Source organism: Eubalaena glacialis, chromosome 10 (genome assembly GCF_028564815.1).
Source record: "Eubalaena glacialis isolate mEubGla1 chromosome 10, mEubGla1.1.hap2.+ XY, whole genome shotgun sequence".
Classification (NCBI taxonomy): domain Eukaryota; kingdom Metazoa; phylum Chordata; class Mammalia; order Artiodactyla; family Balaenidae; genus Eubalaena; species Eubalaena glacialis.
In genome coordinates, this window is record NC_083725.1 from 115,145,065 (window position 1) to 115,160,978 (window position 15,914).

Here is a 15,914-nt window from a genome sequence, read left to right on the forward strand (position 1 = left end):
ACTGTTCTGGCCCTTTGCAGAAAAGGTTTGCTGACCCCTGATCTAGAAAATAGGGAGAAGAGTCTCCAGGGAAACAAGAGAATGACAGCAAGGCCCCTTGAGCCCGGTTATTGGGTGAAGAGGAACCAAAGCGGGTGCACGCACTTCGGGCCCGTGGTTCAAAGCCAAACCGTGATGATTCAGAGGGCTGGAGCCTGGGAAGGCGTGGCCCCGCTCCTGCCCCGCCTCTCCTACAAAGCGATTGGTTGCGGAAGGGACTACAAACCGGTGCATCATGGGAGTGCCCCAGACCGCAGAGGTGCATGATGGGCGGGCTTTAGCTGGGCATGAGCGTGAGGAACAGTGTTGACCCTGAACTACAACGCAGAGCATCTCGGGAGGCCTGCTCGAAGATCTGTGGGAAGCGACAGGACTCGGTGAGAGAACGGCGGCGCCAAACGGGCGGCGGGGATGCTTAGACCAGGGCGGGGAGGCGGGCCCGTCGGGGTCGGCCCCGCCCCGCCTCCCCTGAGCCTCCGCCGGCCTTGGCGTGCTCTCCCGCAGGATGGGGCGAGTGGCCGCACCTGTCCACCGGATGCTGAGCGCCCATCCTTCCCCCCGAGCCCACCCATGCCCGGCTACGAGCTGCCCGTGGGCACGTGCGTGGACATGTGTCCGGCCGCTGAGCGCGCCCAGCGCGAAAAGGAGCGCCGCCTGCACCGCTTCGAGGTGGCGCCGGGGTGTCGCGGGCACAGGCTCCGAGCCGACCCGCAGCGCGCAGTGAAGGAGTACAGCCGGCCGGCCGCCGGGAAGATCCGGCCCCCACCGAGTCAGCTGCGTCCGCCGTCCGTGCTGCTGGCCACCGTGCGCTACCTGGCCAGCGAGGTGGTGGAGCGCACCGACGCGTCCCGCGCAGAGGTAGCCAGCTTCGTGGCGGACCGGTTGCGCGCTGTGCGGCTGGACCTGGCCCTGCAGGGCGCGGGCGACGTCGAGGCGGCGTTGGTGCTGGAAGCGGCGCTGGCAGTGCTGCTGGCAGTGGTGGCGCGGCTCGGACCCAGCACAGCGCACGGGCCAGCGGACCCGATGTTGCTGCAGGCCCAGGTGCAGGAGGGCTTTGGTTCTCTGCGGCGCTGCTATGCGCTGGGCGCCGGGCCCCACCCCCGCCAGGCCACCTTCCAGGGCCTCTTTCTGCTCTATAACCTAGGTGAGTCGGGGTCCCCGCGATAGAACAAGGGGCAGGCGGCCCTCTGTGAGGACAGTGGTGGCCGGGAAAGGAAGGAGAAGCTTTAAAACCTCACCAGTAGCTCCCTCTCCATCCCTGCCTCCTAAATGTGTGTCTCAGCCAATGCACAAGATGCACCGAGCCCCTACTTGGACCTTCTGGCCTGTCTCTTCCCATTTTTGGGTCTCAGTTTTCTCGTTACAAAAGTGGAGGGGATGGGGTTAGAATGGGACAGTTGACCTAGATGGTGGTTTTCAAGCTTTTTTTTAAACCTCCAGTTCAGTCAGTGTTACAAAGCAGCCAAGAACACATATGCTAACAAACGTATCTGAAACAAAAGGTTCAAGACTAGATCTTTTCTATGGATGGATGGTGCATTTTAATAAATTCTATTTAATTGTAATAAAATGCTGTTGACTTCACAACCCACTAATGGGTCAGAAGCCTCAGTTTACAAAAAGTGACCCAAGTTTCCAGTGTCGTGATTCTCCTTGGAAGAGGAGCAGAGGCAGAATTTGAAAAAATAATTGCCTCACCAGGCGGACAGAGGAAGGTGTGGCAGAAGCGACTCCCAAACCTTGGGGCAGCTAGGGCAGTGGAGAAAGGACTGGGTTGGAAGTCAGAAAACTCAGATTTGGTTGGGTCAAGTTCTACTACATACAAACTCTTAAGGCAGTCTGAGGCAAGTCATTAAATTATCTGGGCCTGTTTCCTTCCTCTGTAGACACTGCCTCACTTTATTATGAGGACCCAGACTATTTGAAGGGGTTCTGGAACCTCTGGCAACAAATTCTGATATGGCTTAGGAAGGGGCCAAGGGGGAAAGGGGGAGGGAGGATGGGCTTGGCCTGGGGGAGGGGCGTGGCCAGACTGGGAGGTGGGGGTGGGGTGGGGAGTGAGGTAGGGTGATGAGCTCCATGGAGGGCCCGAGGACGTGGCGTGGCTGAAGACCCGAGCAGGTGGGAGGGGAGATAGGGGGAGACCTAAGGGGATGGCACGGAAGGTGGGCCTGCTCCAGAAGGAATCAGCGTCCTCATTCAGGCTTCCCGCCCTCACAGGCTCGGTGGAGGCCCTTCACGAGATTCTGCAGCTGCCCACTGCCCTGCGTTCCTGCCCGGCCCTACGCACTGCCCTGGCAGTCGACTCTGCCTTCCGCGAAGGCAACACTGCACGCCTGTTTCGCCTGCTCCGGACCCTGCCCTACCTGCAGAGCTGCGCCGTGCAGTGCCATGTGGGCCGTGCCCGCCGGGGAGCCCTGGCCCGCCTCGCTCGTGCCCTGAGCACCCCCAAAGGCCAGACCTTGCCCCTGGGCTTCATGGTCCACCTGCTGGCCCTGGATGGGCCCAAGGAGGCACGGGACCTGTGCCAGGCCCATGGACTGCCCTTAGATGGACAGGAGAGAGTTGTGTTCCTGAGGGGTCGCTACACTGAGGAGGGGCTGCCACCTGCCGGGACCTGCCAAGTACTGGTGGGGAACAAGCTTGGAGGGCGCACCCTGGAAGAGGTGGTCACGGCAGAGGAGGATGAGGCTGTGGACAGACCCAAGTCTGCGGCATGAGGAGGGCTGTGCAGTCTCCCAGAGCCCCAGGACTGGGGCTGAAGCACTCAGGTTTCTTTTTTCATGATTCCCACACAGTAAAAGGAACTCGTTGGGCATCCCTGGTGGTGCAGAGGTTAAGAATCCACCTGCCAATGCAGGGGACACGGGTTCGAGCCCTGGTCAGGGAAGATCCCACATGCTGCGGAGCAACTAATCCCGTGCGCCACAACTACTGAGCCCGAGCGCCACAACTACTGAAGCCCGTGCGCCTAGAGCCCGTGCTCTGCAACAAGAGAAGCCACCGCAATGAGAAGCCTGCACACCGCCACGAAGAGTAGCCCCCGCTCGCCGCAACTAGAGAAAGCCTGCGCACAGCAACAAAGACCCAACGTGGCCAAAAATAAATAAATAAAATAAGTCTAAAAATAAATAAATAAATGAAAGGAACTTGTCTTGCAGGGACAACAGCTAGGCTCAATTTATTTGGGGAGGGCAGGGAGGAGTTGAGACATGCTAGGGGCGTGGGGGGAGAGGAACCCAAATTGGGCAATGCCCTATCCACCCTGGGCCTCAGTTTCCCCGCTGGTCACTGAGGAGTAGCTCTGGTGGTCTCTGAGTTGACATCTAAGGTTGGCATTATGTGTCCCATCCTCACCCACCCACCACCAAGAGCAGTTGGTGGTTTTGCCATCCCCACCATCCCTATCTCCTGTTCACCCTCTGCCAACCAAGAGCCAGGAAGAGGGAACGTTTCTTCTGGGGCTTGTCACTCCCTTCAAGTGTCTGCACTGGTGGGGCCCTGAACTGTTGCCTCAGAAGTTTGAGAGGGTCCTGTGGTCGTTCCCTTTCCTAGCATCAGGAGAGACGGGGACACACTCAAAACTGGAGTGGGAGAGGGTTAGGATAAAGGGTGGGGATGGGAGCTGAAGAATGAGGGCTAGGGTCAGAGGTCAGCCACAGGCCTCAGGGTGGCTGCTGCGCCCTCCAGGGCCACCACCAGGATGCTGAACTGCCTCTTCACCTCAGCCCAGGCTGCAGATCCGGGGCCTGTGTTCATGGCCTTGGAGCAGGCATTGGACAGGCCCGGGAACGTGGCTACAGAGCCGGTGCGGGGTGCCCAGAGCACATGGCTGACAGGAGAAATGGGGGAGGATCAGGACCATTCAGGGGCCAGGAGAGAGGGGAGCTTCAGCCTGGAACAGCTCCTGTATACAGCTAGTCACAAAAGACCCTCTCCACTGGGGGTGCGAAGAGATGTAGGTTCTAGTCCCAGGGTGACCTTCACCGATTTGCCTCCCATCCTTTGAGCCTGACTCTCCAACTGTCTCAAGGGACTGGGTTGTGCTCTAAAGGCCAGCAAAACTGACATTTTCCTCCCTCCGGCGGGTGCCCATTACCCAGCCTCATCTCACTGCACCTCCCAAGAGCTTCAGGATAGGCTCACCTGTAGTAGCGTTCCTCCGGGAAGGCTCGCGAATTCAGGAAAGCCCGTTCCAAGAGCATCAGCTGGTCATTGAGCATCCGCACCTGCAGGGGGCTGGAGGTGACAGGGCCCTCTGGTCACCCTACAGCCAGCAGCCCAGCTGCCAGCCTGCATCCTGCCCTGGATGCCGCCCTCCCAGACACCTGCTTGCAGCCCTTGCTCACTCGGGGGTGCCCTTCCGCAGTGCTGATATGTGTTGGCCCAACACCGTGGCTGCCTCCTCAAACTTCTCCACTGCGGTCACCAGAGGTCCTGTGGGGAACAGGCAGCATCTTAGCCCTGGGGGTGCAGGGCTCCCCATGCCTCAGTGTTGGGGGGCTCCGTACCCAGGCTGATGTTGTGCTGCTCCAACAGGCCACCAAGGTCCTGCTGGGCAGCCTGCAGAAAGCTGCGGAGGGTCTCGCTGTAGTCACTGACATTAAGAGGCAGGAAGAGGCTGTCACTGAGCCGGAGAAGCACACTACCCGCGGTCTGGGCCACGGCCTGATGGCTGCGGAAACCTTGCAGGAAGGGCGACAAGGCCAGGGCTTAGTCTTCAGCCCATCCTCCTCCAGCCTCAGGATGCCCCTTGCCCTCGTCCTCACCAGGGTCCACAAACTTGTCCACGTAATCAAAGGTGTCAAAGGCTGTGTGGTAGGTAGGGTAGATCCGGGCTGAGGTCTTGCTCTGGGGGAACAAGACCCAGAGGTGACAAGCTCGGGATGGGACGTGGAAGGAAGTGTACAATGTAGAGACATTATTTCAATTCAATTGTCACCACATCTGTGAGGAAGGTTCTAGGATTCCTACTTTACAGAGGTGGAAGCAGGCTCAGAGAGGTTAAGTAACCTTCCTGACACCACACAGCTAATAAGTGGCAAAGCTGGGTCAGGTGCCAGTTGCCCGTTTCAGATGAAGGAGAACAACCTGGGGTTTGCAGTCAGACAAGAGGATTCAAATCCCAACTCCACCACTCAAGAGTGGTGTAGCCATGGAGGGGAGAAAGGGCCTTTTGGGTCATCAAACAGGGAGACAGGCTGGGCACTCTGCATCCCTTATCTCATCTTACCCTCAGACCACCCCTGTTTTATACTGTTATTTAATCTATTCTGAGATAAACATTTTAAGATCTCTGGAATCAGGATGCTTCTTACAGTCAGTGTCATCCTGCAACTAATTGACAGTGCTTTTTTTCCCTCCTGAATAGTGCATATCATAACAGTGCATCTTATACTCAGTTGTATCTTAAATTTGATAAAATAACATAGATGAGGGTGAACATGCTCAAGAGAGGTAAAGAAACTTGGCTGAGGTAGCACAGCTACTGAGGGATGGAGCCGGATTCGGTTTGCACTGGAGCGGCCCGAAGGAGAGGAGGGGGCTGGTGGAGCAAGGAACCGGGCTGGGGGATGGAGGGGTGTCCGCTTACCCGGTCATAGGTGTAGGCGATGTCCATGGAGGAGATGCCCAGGAAGTGAATGAAGGGTGCGTAGTCGCTGCCCGCACCCAGAGTGCCCAGGCTGCGGGAAGGAAGATGGTCAGGCTGCAGGGCGCTGGGCCCGCTCACCAGCCCGGAGTCCGCATTCCGGTCCTGGGCTCACCTGGGGACCAGGCCGTACACCGGGCTGCTACGGTTGGAATATCGGATCCAGTTGTCATAGATGCTGAGACTGCTGGGGCCTGGTGCGGGGATCTGAGCGGAGGGGGATCCAGTCTCGGGGCTGGCCCCTCCCCAGGCCCAACGACCAGGCTGGTCCTCCGCTCTGCCCACCCGAGCTTCCAGCCCACGCACAGTCCTGCGGGTCCTACAAGGCCCACCCCGCAGCCTCAGTCCCACCCGCAGCCCCTCTAACAAGTACCAGCTCCAGCTCCGCCTACCCCGTGTAGCCCCGCCCCGCCCCGCCCCGACCGTCCTCCTCCCGGCCCAGCTCCCAGCCCCTCCCATTTCCACCTGTTTGGTTGCAGAGAAGATGACGCTTTGGACCGGGGGCGTCCCCTGCGCCCTCAGGGTGGCATTGGCTGTGAGGGGATCCGAGAAAGACTCTATTCGGGCCCCGCCCTTTCGTTTCCCTCCTCCCCGAGTAAGCCCAGCCGCCCCTCATACCAAACACCGAGATGTCCACGTTGATGTAGGCTACGGCGCGCTCCTGCAGCTTGCTGAAGAGCTCCTGCAGGTGGATGGGACCCCGTCAGCCCCGCGCTGCCCTGCCCCGGAAATCCCCTCGAGCGCCGAGCTGCGGGGCTCGCTCACCTCCGTGAACTCTGTGGAGCCGATGAGCCCAAACTCCTCTGCCCCCCAGCTCGCAAACACGATTGATCTTCGGGGACGCCAGGTGCCTGGGGAGGGGGATAAAGGGCTGGAGGGCAAGATCCCTCGGATCCTGGGGTGGCTTAGGGGGAAGGTTGGGGATGTGGAGGGGAGGGAGGGCTGGAACGGGCGGGGCACAGGGGACTGGAGGTAGGTCCTGGCACCTCCCTGGCCAACCCTTCCCTGAGGCTCCATCCTCCTTTTACCAGCGCCCCTCCTCTGCTGTGAAACCCCCCCAACATTGTCGCCAACACCGATCTCCCTCCGTTAGGTGGTCCCTTCTGCCAGAATGCCCTATCCCCCTCTTCTCTCTGGCTATGCTGATTAGAGGTCCCCCAACTCTCTCCTCCATGCATCCTATGCAAAACTCTCCCCTAATCGTCTTCACTTGGTGATGATACATTCACATTCTCCTTAGAGCGTTATCCATATTGAGCCAAATCCTTACAACACGTCGTGAGGGACAGACTATGACTGTCTCCATTGAGGAAACTGAGCCATAGAGAAGTTTAATGACTTGCCAGGATTACACAGCTGGTAGGCAGCAGAGCCAGGGTTCAAATCCAAGGCCTGGCTCCAGAGTCCAGGGGCTTAACCAATGCCCCACATTGCTTCTCATAGCCTCCCGCAGCCTGGCTTCCATCTCCAGTCTCTGTGCCCTCGCTGCTCTTGCCACAGGCCTCAGCCACCTCCCGGAAGCCTCCGAGGTCCTTGCTTACCCCCTCACCTCCTTCAGACTCCCCCTCCCCCTCCATGGCACTATGGGCTCCTGGCTGTGCTCCCATCTCTGGATGCAACTCAGTCCCCTTTGATCATTCCTCATCTTTTTGTTTTAAACCAAAAATTTTTAAGTATAGGGACTTCCCTGGTGGCCCAGTGGTTAAGACTCCGTGCTCCCAATGCAGGGAGCCTGGGTTCGATACCTGGTCAGGGAACTAGATCCCGCATGCCGCAACTAAAAGATACTGCGTGCCACAACTAAGACCCGGTGCAGCCAAATAAATAAAATTAAAAAAATTTTTTTAAATTTTATTTATTTATTTTTGGCTGTGTTGTGTCTTCGTTGCTGCTCACGGGCTTTCTCTAGTTGCAGCGAGCAGGGGCTACTCTTCGTTGCAGTGTGCAGGCTTCTCATTGAAGTGACTTCTCTTGCTGCAGAGCACAGGCTCTAGGTGCGTGGGCTTCAGTAGTTGTGGCTCGCGGGCTATAGAGTGCAGGCTCAATAGTTGTGGCGCACGGGCTTAGATGCTCCGTGGCCTGTGGGATCCTCCCGGACCAGGGCTCCAACCTGTGTCCCCGGCATTGGCAGGCAGATTCTTAACCACTGTGCCACCAAGGAAGCCCTAAAAAAATTTTTTTAAGTATAAAATGATACATACTTGCAATGAAAAATTCCCATTTTTTTCTGCCAAAAATGCATAAGATGAATCTAATCAGACAAACCCAAATTGAGGGACAGTCAACAAATTAAATATCAGGATCATGAAAGAAAGAACAGCTAAGAAACTATTACAAACGACCCATGCAACTACTACATGTGCAACGTGTGATCCTGGATTGGTTCTTGGACCAGAAATTTCTTTTGCTCTAAAAGTTATTGGAACAGGGGCTTCCCTGGTGGTGCAGTGGTTAAGAATCCGCCTGCTGGGTTTCCCTGGTGGCGCAGTGGTTAACAATCCGCCTGCCAATGCAGGGGACATGGGTTCGAGCCCTGGTCCGGGAAGATCCCACATGCCGCGGAGCAACTAAACCCATGCGCCACAACTACTGAGCCTGCGCTCTAGAGCCCGCGAGCCACAACTACTGAGCCCACGTGCCACAATTACTGAAGCCCGTGCACCTAGAGCCCTTGCTCTGCAACAAGAGAAGCCACTGCAATGAGAAGCCCGCGCACCGCAACAAAGAGCAGCCCCCGCTCGCCTCAACTAGACAAAGCCCGTGCGCAGCAACAAAGATCCAACGCAGCCAAAAATAAATAAAATAAATTTATAAAAATAAAAAAAAAGAATCCGCCTGCCAATGCAGGGGACACGGGTTGGAGTCCTGGTCCGTGAGGATCCCACATGCTGCGGAGCAACTAAGCCTGTGCGCCACGACTACTGAGCCTGCGCTCTAGAGCCCGCGAGCCACAACTACTGAGCCCATGCACCACAACTACTGAAGCCCGCATGCGTAGAGTCCGTGCTCCGCAACAAGAGAAGCCACCGCAATGAGAAGCCCGCGCACCGCAACAAAGAGTAGCCCCCGCTCGCCTCAACTAGACAAAGCCCGCGTGCTGCAACGAAGACCCAATGCAGCCAAAAAAGTAAATAAAATAAAGTACTTTGCCCATTTAAAAACAAATAAAACAAAAGTTTTCAGAACAATTGGCAAAATTGTTAATTTCCTGATTCTGAGCATTGCACTGTGGTTAGGAAAGAAAATGTCCTTATTTTTAGGAAATATACAGCTCTGCCACCTGGTCCAGCTGCTCCTTCCCACATGCTGTGCCCTCCACCTGGATCTCCACCCCTACCGCTCCCAGAACTGCCGCCTCCCTGAGCTCTGGCTTGCATCTGGAAAGCCTGGTAGATATTTTTCCTTATAGCACGTTTCACAGTTGTCATTACAGCATGAACTCTGGTGTTCACTGGGGGATGTCCAGTGCCTAGAACTGGCCTGGCACATAGTAGCCATGGGGGACATATGTGTTGAGTTGACGATTGTCCGTCACCCCTGCCTCAACTGGGCTGAGACTCCCTGAGGGCAGAGCCTGGGCACTGCCTCGCTCGAGGCCACATCTGGCCTCGCTTCATTGGAGGGGCCCAGGAAACCCTCAGAAGGTATTGCACAAGTTCCCTGTACCACACTGGGCTACTCGAACGAGGCCAGGGCTGGTGTCCATGCATGTCTGCCCCCAGGGCCCTCAAGCTTCGCCCAAGTGGGCACTGGAGAACGAGAGAGAGGAGGGGGGACAGGACGCCCAAAAGCTCAGGGAGGACTGGGCTGGAGGCGACCTCCTGGGGAGAGAGTCCCTGGACCAGGGGAGCAGGATCTGCTCACCCTTCTTCAGCAGAGTCCCCAGGACGCGGGAGAGCTCCAGGAGGACAGCAGTGCCACTGCTGGGGTCCACGGCCCCGTGAACCCAGCTGTCCCGGTGGTTTCCATACAGCACGTAGCGGTCTGGCGGGAGGAGCAGAGTCAGACACCCAAGAGGAGGAGCCAGGGTGGGCGGGGCAGCCAGGCTGGGCAGAGGGTGTGTGGTCAGGGGCGCTCAGAGCAGGGCCGGGTCCTGGGGGCGCAGGCAGCAGTGAGGAGGCGCTCACCAGGCTCCACGGCCCCGCGGATGATCCCCAGGACGTTGGAGGAGTTCCGCAGCTCCAGGCGGTTGTAGACACTCACGTTCACCTGGCTGGGGGAGCGTAGGGATGTTAGGAGTCTTCCCCTCCACCAATGTAGGAGAAACTGAGGCCCAGAGCAGGAAAGGGACCTGGCAAGGTCACTTGCCCAGAAATACCGGGAGAGACAGCGAGGCTAGAGCCCAGCTCTGCTGATTCCAATTCTCCTTTGCAGTCACTCACTCATTGGATACCTAGTGTATGCCAGTAGCGTACCAGGCTCTGGGCGATGACTGAGACAGACATGGACCCCACCCTCATGGGGCCTCCCTCTCCTGAGGGAGGCAGACCCCAAGGAAGTGAACAACTGCAGGCAGTGAAGGGGCTCGGGAGGACACTGACAGGTACCTGGCGGCAGGTGGGGAGGTTAGTGCGGGCCAGGAATGACAGAGCGTGGGGAAGGATGTTCCCGTCAGCAGGAACAGCAAGTGCAGAGGCCCTGATGTGGGAAGGAGCTTGGTGTGTTCAAGAGAGGGGGCGGCCGGAGAATGGAGGTCCAAGATGAGGTGGGGGGGACCCCACAGGGCCTTGTGGGGCACACAGCTGTTTCACAGGCTTCCCCAAAGACAAGACAGATATTCTGGAATCAGGGAGGGGTTGGGAGACAGGAGAAAGGGAAAGGCCAGGCCTTGAAGTGAGCAGAGAGGAAACCAGGGTCAAGGAAGCATAACAAGGGAAGAGAAGGGGAGCGTTGGGGGAGGAGGGGGCCCCATCTCACCTGCCTGCTGGGAAGATACCATCAGAACGGAAGCCGGGCCCCAGCTTGTAGTCGCAGCCCAGGGCTCCCTGCCAGGCAGCCGGGGCTGAGGTTCCCTGGAGGTTGCTGGGGAGGAGGGGGAGGCCCATCAGAGCAAATATAGGTGCGGGGGTTGAAGTCTGGGGGCCACTGGAGAGTGGGCAGGAGACCCCAGGGCAAAAGCTCACCAGAGAAGGACTTCTGCATCCTTGAAGCCAATGGGCTGAGTGGGAATTGGGGGAAATCCTGAGGCATTGTCAGAGTCCAGGCGGAAGGAGGAGGGGTTGGCTGGAAGGTAAGGAGTCAGGGGGTCCCCAAAATACTCAAAGTAGGAGCCTCGCTCCACCCCCGAGGGAGGAAGGCCCCAGGAGTGCGGGAAGGTCTCGTTCGGCAAGCTTTTCCCGTCGTTGATATCTGCAGGGTCCGTGTACACCAGCACCCCAGCCACCCCATACTTGGCAGCATTCACAGCCTGCAGAAGGCAGAGGAGGCTGTGTTTAGGGGAGGGGCGAGAAGGGGGCACATCTTGTTCCTCTTCCTCCCTCCCTCACTGTGGAAGCCAGGACAGATCTGTCTTCCCACCGGCAAGATGATACTTACACAAGTCATTTGTTGCCGTGCTGCTTGAGACAGCAAAAGACTGTTGAGCCTAGGCAATGGCTCATCAATGGGGTCATTAAATAAACCGAGGTACCCTACAGTGGAGTACTATGCAGCTGTATAAAAGAAGGAGGATGTGCTCCTAAACCCATGTTCATATGAGCCCTGTTCATAGTAGCCAAAAGGTGGAAACAACCCAACTGTCCATCACTGATAAATGGATAAGAAAAACCTAGTATATAACGTGCAAAGGAATATTACTCAGTCTTAAAAAGGAGTGAAGTTCTGATACATCAATGAACTTTGAAAACATTATGCTAAGTGAAATAAGCCAGACACAAAAGGACAAATATCAAATGATTCCTCTTATGTGAGGTACCTAGATGAGGCAAATTCATAGAGACAGAAAGTCAAATAGAGGTTACCAGGGGCTGCAGAGGGAGAATAAGGGAGTTAGTGTTTAATGGGTACAGAGTTTCATTTGGAACCATGAAAGCATTCTGAAAATGGATAGTAGTGATGGTTGCACAATATTGTGAATATCCTTAATGCCATTGCATTGTACGTTTTAAAAATGGTTAACCTGGTAAACTGGTAAAATATATGTTACATATATTTTAGGATAGCAAAAACAAAACAGTACATTAAAAAAAAGAAAGATCAAGGACAGAGTTTATGTACCAATTGAGAATGATCTCCAGGATGTATTAAGGTGAAAAAAGCATAGCTCAGAACAGTATTGTATGCTACTTTTATATAAAAGGAGAAGTAAGTAAGAATATATCTTCATATGTTCTTCTTCCCAAAGAAACTCTGGATACATATCCCATAAACAAACAAACAAGCTACCTTTTGGGAGGATGGCATTATGAGAAAACTTTTTCACTCTATACTTTTTTTTTTTTTAAACTGGAAGTTTCATAATCTGTATAATTCCACCACGCCTGTTCCCCTTTCTTTTCTTCTCTTTTCTTTCCATTTTTTTACCTCCAGCTCTTATCATGGGCACATCTTTTATTTATGTATTTATTTTACTTCTTTTTAAATTGTGATAAAGTACACATAACATGAAATTTACTATCTTAACTATTTTAAAGCATACAGTTCAGTGGCATTAAGTATATTCCTATTATTGTGCTACCATCACCTCCATTCACCTCCAGAACTCTCTTCATTTTGCAGATTTGAAACTCTGGACCCACTAAAGACTAACTCCCTAGTCCCTGCTCCCACTCTGTACCTCTTTATATTTAAAATAAATAAGTAACTAAACATTTAAAAAAACACAGACATGTAACCCTCAGTCAAAGTTTTGTGTTGAAAAGAAGCAAGTTGTGGAGGAGGGGACAGCAGGAGGGATTTAAGTCGAATGTTCAGAAGAACTACTTCACAGGAAGACTTAGACTTCCAGAATATCAAAGCTGAAAAATTTGCCCAATTCCTTTATTTCCCAAGGCTCAGGGAGGTTAGGGGAGATATCCAAGGTCACACAGCACCTAAGTGTTCTTTGGGCCAATCAATGGGCTAGAGCAGAGTGCCAAAGCAGGCCATTGGTGGGTGGAAGGAGTCCTTCACCCTCTCCTGCCCCGAGCCCAGGGCTGGCCTACCCCTCAGCCCTGCTCCATCCCCTTCCCCTGCACATCCTCCTGCCCACTGCCAGCCCCCCTCCCCACCCAGCCCCTTGCACTGGGGGCTGCTGCTTACCTTAGCCCTGCGCCCTACACCCCCATAGCGGGTCAGGACGATGCTATCTTGGAGTTTGATGCCCTGATGGTATAGCTCCATGAAGTCTTCTTCCGAGCCCCGGTTGGCATAGACGAGGAGGCCCTGTTCCCCAGAGAAGGTGACCCTTAGAGCCAGGCCCAGGAAAGAAGGGGAAAGGCTGAGTGGCAGGAGGAAGGATTTAGATTCTGTCCCCCAACCTCGCCTAGAGCTTCTAAGCTCCCCAAGACAAAGTCACACCTGGTTTGCTCTGTGTCCAGGTACCCTGTATCAGGCCTGGCTTTGAGCAGGGCCCATTAGTGTTTGTTGAATGACTAAGTGATGGGCAAAAGGAGTCGTAGTGGAGTGTGGAAGCCAGTAAATTCTGGGTGGGGCTGAGCCCCAGTTGAGGCGCTTTTCTTCAACTGCCCCTGGGTCAGGATGGGAGCAGCTGGGGTAGGAGCCAGCGGGAGCTGGGCCATGGCAGCGGGGAGGGGGTGTCCCAGGCCCACCTGCGGGGTTCCGGGGGGAGCATAGGCAGCATACGGTGGCACCACATTGGGGTCCCCCTGCTCCCCAGTCAGGTTCTCTTCACTTCGTTGGGAGGAGAAGAGGATGTCCCCAGCAGGACCCACTGTGGAGAGAGGGCAGTGTCCGGGCTGGGCCCGGCGGCTCCCCCGGCCCACAGGCCTCCCCAGGCCAGAGCAGGGCCTCACCAACATCCACACGGTTGGGCTGCTCCTGGCTAGGGAAGGACAGCAGCACTTCGTACTCAGAGGTCCCGGCTGAGTCCAGGCCCGACTCCGGGTCCTGCCAGCGCTGCAGTAGCAGCTGCACCAGCGCCTCATCCCGGGGGCTGGTGGCCAGGTGCGGCTCCTTGGAGAGTTCTCTGCAGGGTGGGCAGAGGGAGGGGTGGGCCCAGGGTCAGGGAGGAGCCTCTGGCAAACAGGAGGGGCACATGGGCAGGCCTCTCACCTAAGATTCTCCCGGATTCTGTTGGCATCGAGCTGTCCCATGACAGCCTCAAGGATCTCCAGGTCCAGGTCCTGGGAGGCTGAGGCACTGGGGGCTGGCAGGTCAGTCCCCTTGGGGATGGCAAAGTGGCCCAGGATGATCCCCAGCCCCAAGAGGGCAGCGGCCCCCAGCACCCCTCCAAGCACCTTCACGCACTGCATCCTGTGGAGTCTTGGCCAGTTGGTGTGGCTCCTTATAGATGGGGTGTCAGGTCCAGTTAACCATTACCTAATAGGTGGCCCTGCCCTTTGGCCACTAGCTGGCAGGGAAAGTAAGGGAGTGTCCTGCAGGAAGGGCCAGGAGTTCTTCACATCCAGCTCGATTTCTGCAACATTCACTTGGAAGAGACCTCCAAGGGGCATCAAATCCATACGTGGATGCTGAGGCTTGGAGAGGGACAAAGTTTCACCCACGGTCTCCCAGTAAGAGAGGCCAAGGTAGGACTAGAACTCAGCCCCTGTCTCCAGAGCGGGGCTGGGCCTGCTGCCCACCATCCCTGCATCTGTTTCCCTGGTGTCATTCCATCTCCAGCACATCCAGCCCTGGCTACTTGACTGGGTTTTAAGTTCAAATCCCATCCTTTGCTAGACATAAGTTGTGTGACCTTAGGCAATTCACTTAACTTCTCTGAGCCTGTTTTCTTAGCTGTAAAATGGGATAATAGAACCTATTTCACAAAACTGTGGTGCTGTTTTCATTAAACAAGGCCACATCTGTAAAAATGTCTAGCGTGGTGTTGGGCCCATAGTAGGAACTCAGTACATTTTTGCCACTCCTGCCTCATCTGACCCCTTAAAATGCTAAGCCTAGAGCTAAGGAAAGAAGAGGGACTCAGAAGAATTCTCTGTAACTATCCTGCAGGGGTCCCAGTTTATGGGAGAAAGTGGGACTCTTAGAAAAGGAGACTGGGGACTTCCCTGGTGGCACAGTGGTTAAGAGTCCGCCTGCCAACACAGGGGACACGGGTTCGAGCCCTGGTCCAGGAAGGTCCCACATGCCGCAGAGCAACTAAGCTTGTGAGCCCCCACTACTGAAGCCCGTGTGCCTAGAGCCCGTGCTCCGCAACAAGAGAAGCCACCGCAATGAGAAGCCCGCGCACTGCAACAAAGAGTAGCCGCCACTCGCTGCAACTAGAGAAAGCCCGCGTGCAGCCACAAAGACACAACGCAGCCAAAAAGTAAATTAAATTAAAAAAAAAAAGAAAGGAAGACTGTTCTAGAGGACAGAGCCGGAGAAGCACACTTTCTTGACAAGCTGACCTCCATCCCCTGACCCTACCAGGAATCCATCCATCTATTCATCCATCCATCTATTCATTCATCCATCCATTCATTTATTCACTCCTTCACTCATACCTGAAAGAATCTTTCATTTATTCAGCCCTATGCCACATCCATGCCAGGCCCTGGGGAAGCCAAGGTGCCCAGGAACTCAAGTCTAGCAGGGGAGTCAGATAGGCTTTGGGTTCAATCATGTGGTAAGCACCCCTATAGAGGGAGGACCGACATGCTCCCAGTGGAGAGAATGACAAATTCTGTCCAGAAGGGAACACTTGAGGGGAATCTTCCAAGGGTGAGAAGGCATTCAGCATGCAGAGAAGGCAAGGGGCAGGCCATCCTTACAGATGGCCTGGCATGTATAAGGGCTGAGAGGGAGAGGGAGCCACCAAGTACTCGGTATAAGCCTCTTTCAGACTTCATAGACAGCCAGGCCGGGCTGGGAAGGTCCCTGGGGCTCAAGTGTGACTCCTTCCACCTGACATGGCCTATCCTGCCTTGGGATTCTGCCCAGCCAGGCTGCAACCCATTGGGTTTTTTTTGTTTGTTTGTTGTTTAAATATTTATTTATTTACTTATTTGGCTACATTGGGTCCTAGTTGCGGTGCATGGGCTTCTCCAGTTGCGGCACACAGGCTTCTCTCTAGTTGTGGCGCGTGGGCTCCAGAGTGCGCGGGCTCAGTAGTTGCGGCGTGCGG

The 15,914-nt window shown here is 55.5% G+C and overlaps 2 protein-coding genes across 2 annotated transcripts; one reads left to right on the forward strand and one right to left on the reverse strand.

Annotated features, from left to right (window-relative positions):
- Window positions 1–367: 367 nt before the first annotated feature.
- On the forward strand, window positions 368–3,193 carry SAC3D1 (SAC3 domain containing 1). The gene is made up of 2 exons (XM_061203623.1): window positions 368–1,183; window positions 2,260–3,193. The coding sequence occupies exons 1-2, from the start codon at window positions 451–453 to the stop codon at window positions 2,757–2,759; spliced, it is 1,233 nt and encodes a 410-aa protein (XP_061059606.1). The 5' UTR covers window positions 368–450; the 3' UTR covers window positions 2,760–3,193.
- Window positions 3,190–14,100, reverse strand: NAALADL1 (N-acetylated alpha-linked acidic dipeptidase like 1). The gene is made up of 18 exons (XM_061203622.1): window positions 13,901–14,100; window positions 13,642–13,814; window positions 13,438–13,559; window positions 12,929–13,051; window positions 10,813–11,096; window positions 10,607–10,711; window positions 9,817–9,902; window positions 9,554–9,673; window positions 6,455–6,540; window positions 6,308–6,371; window positions 6,155–6,222; window positions 5,805–5,896; window positions 5,633–5,723; window positions 4,809–4,890; window positions 4,551–4,724; window positions 4,389–4,476; window positions 4,186–4,278; window positions 3,190–3,871 (listed from the first exon to the last, which is right to left on the reverse strand). The coding sequence occupies exons 1-18, from the start codon at window positions 14,098–14,100 to the stop codon at window positions 3,685–3,687; spliced, it is 2,238 nt and encodes a 745-aa protein (XP_061059605.1). The 3' UTR covers window positions 3,190–3,684.
- Between the last annotated feature and the right edge of the window lie 1,814 nt (window positions 14,101–15,914).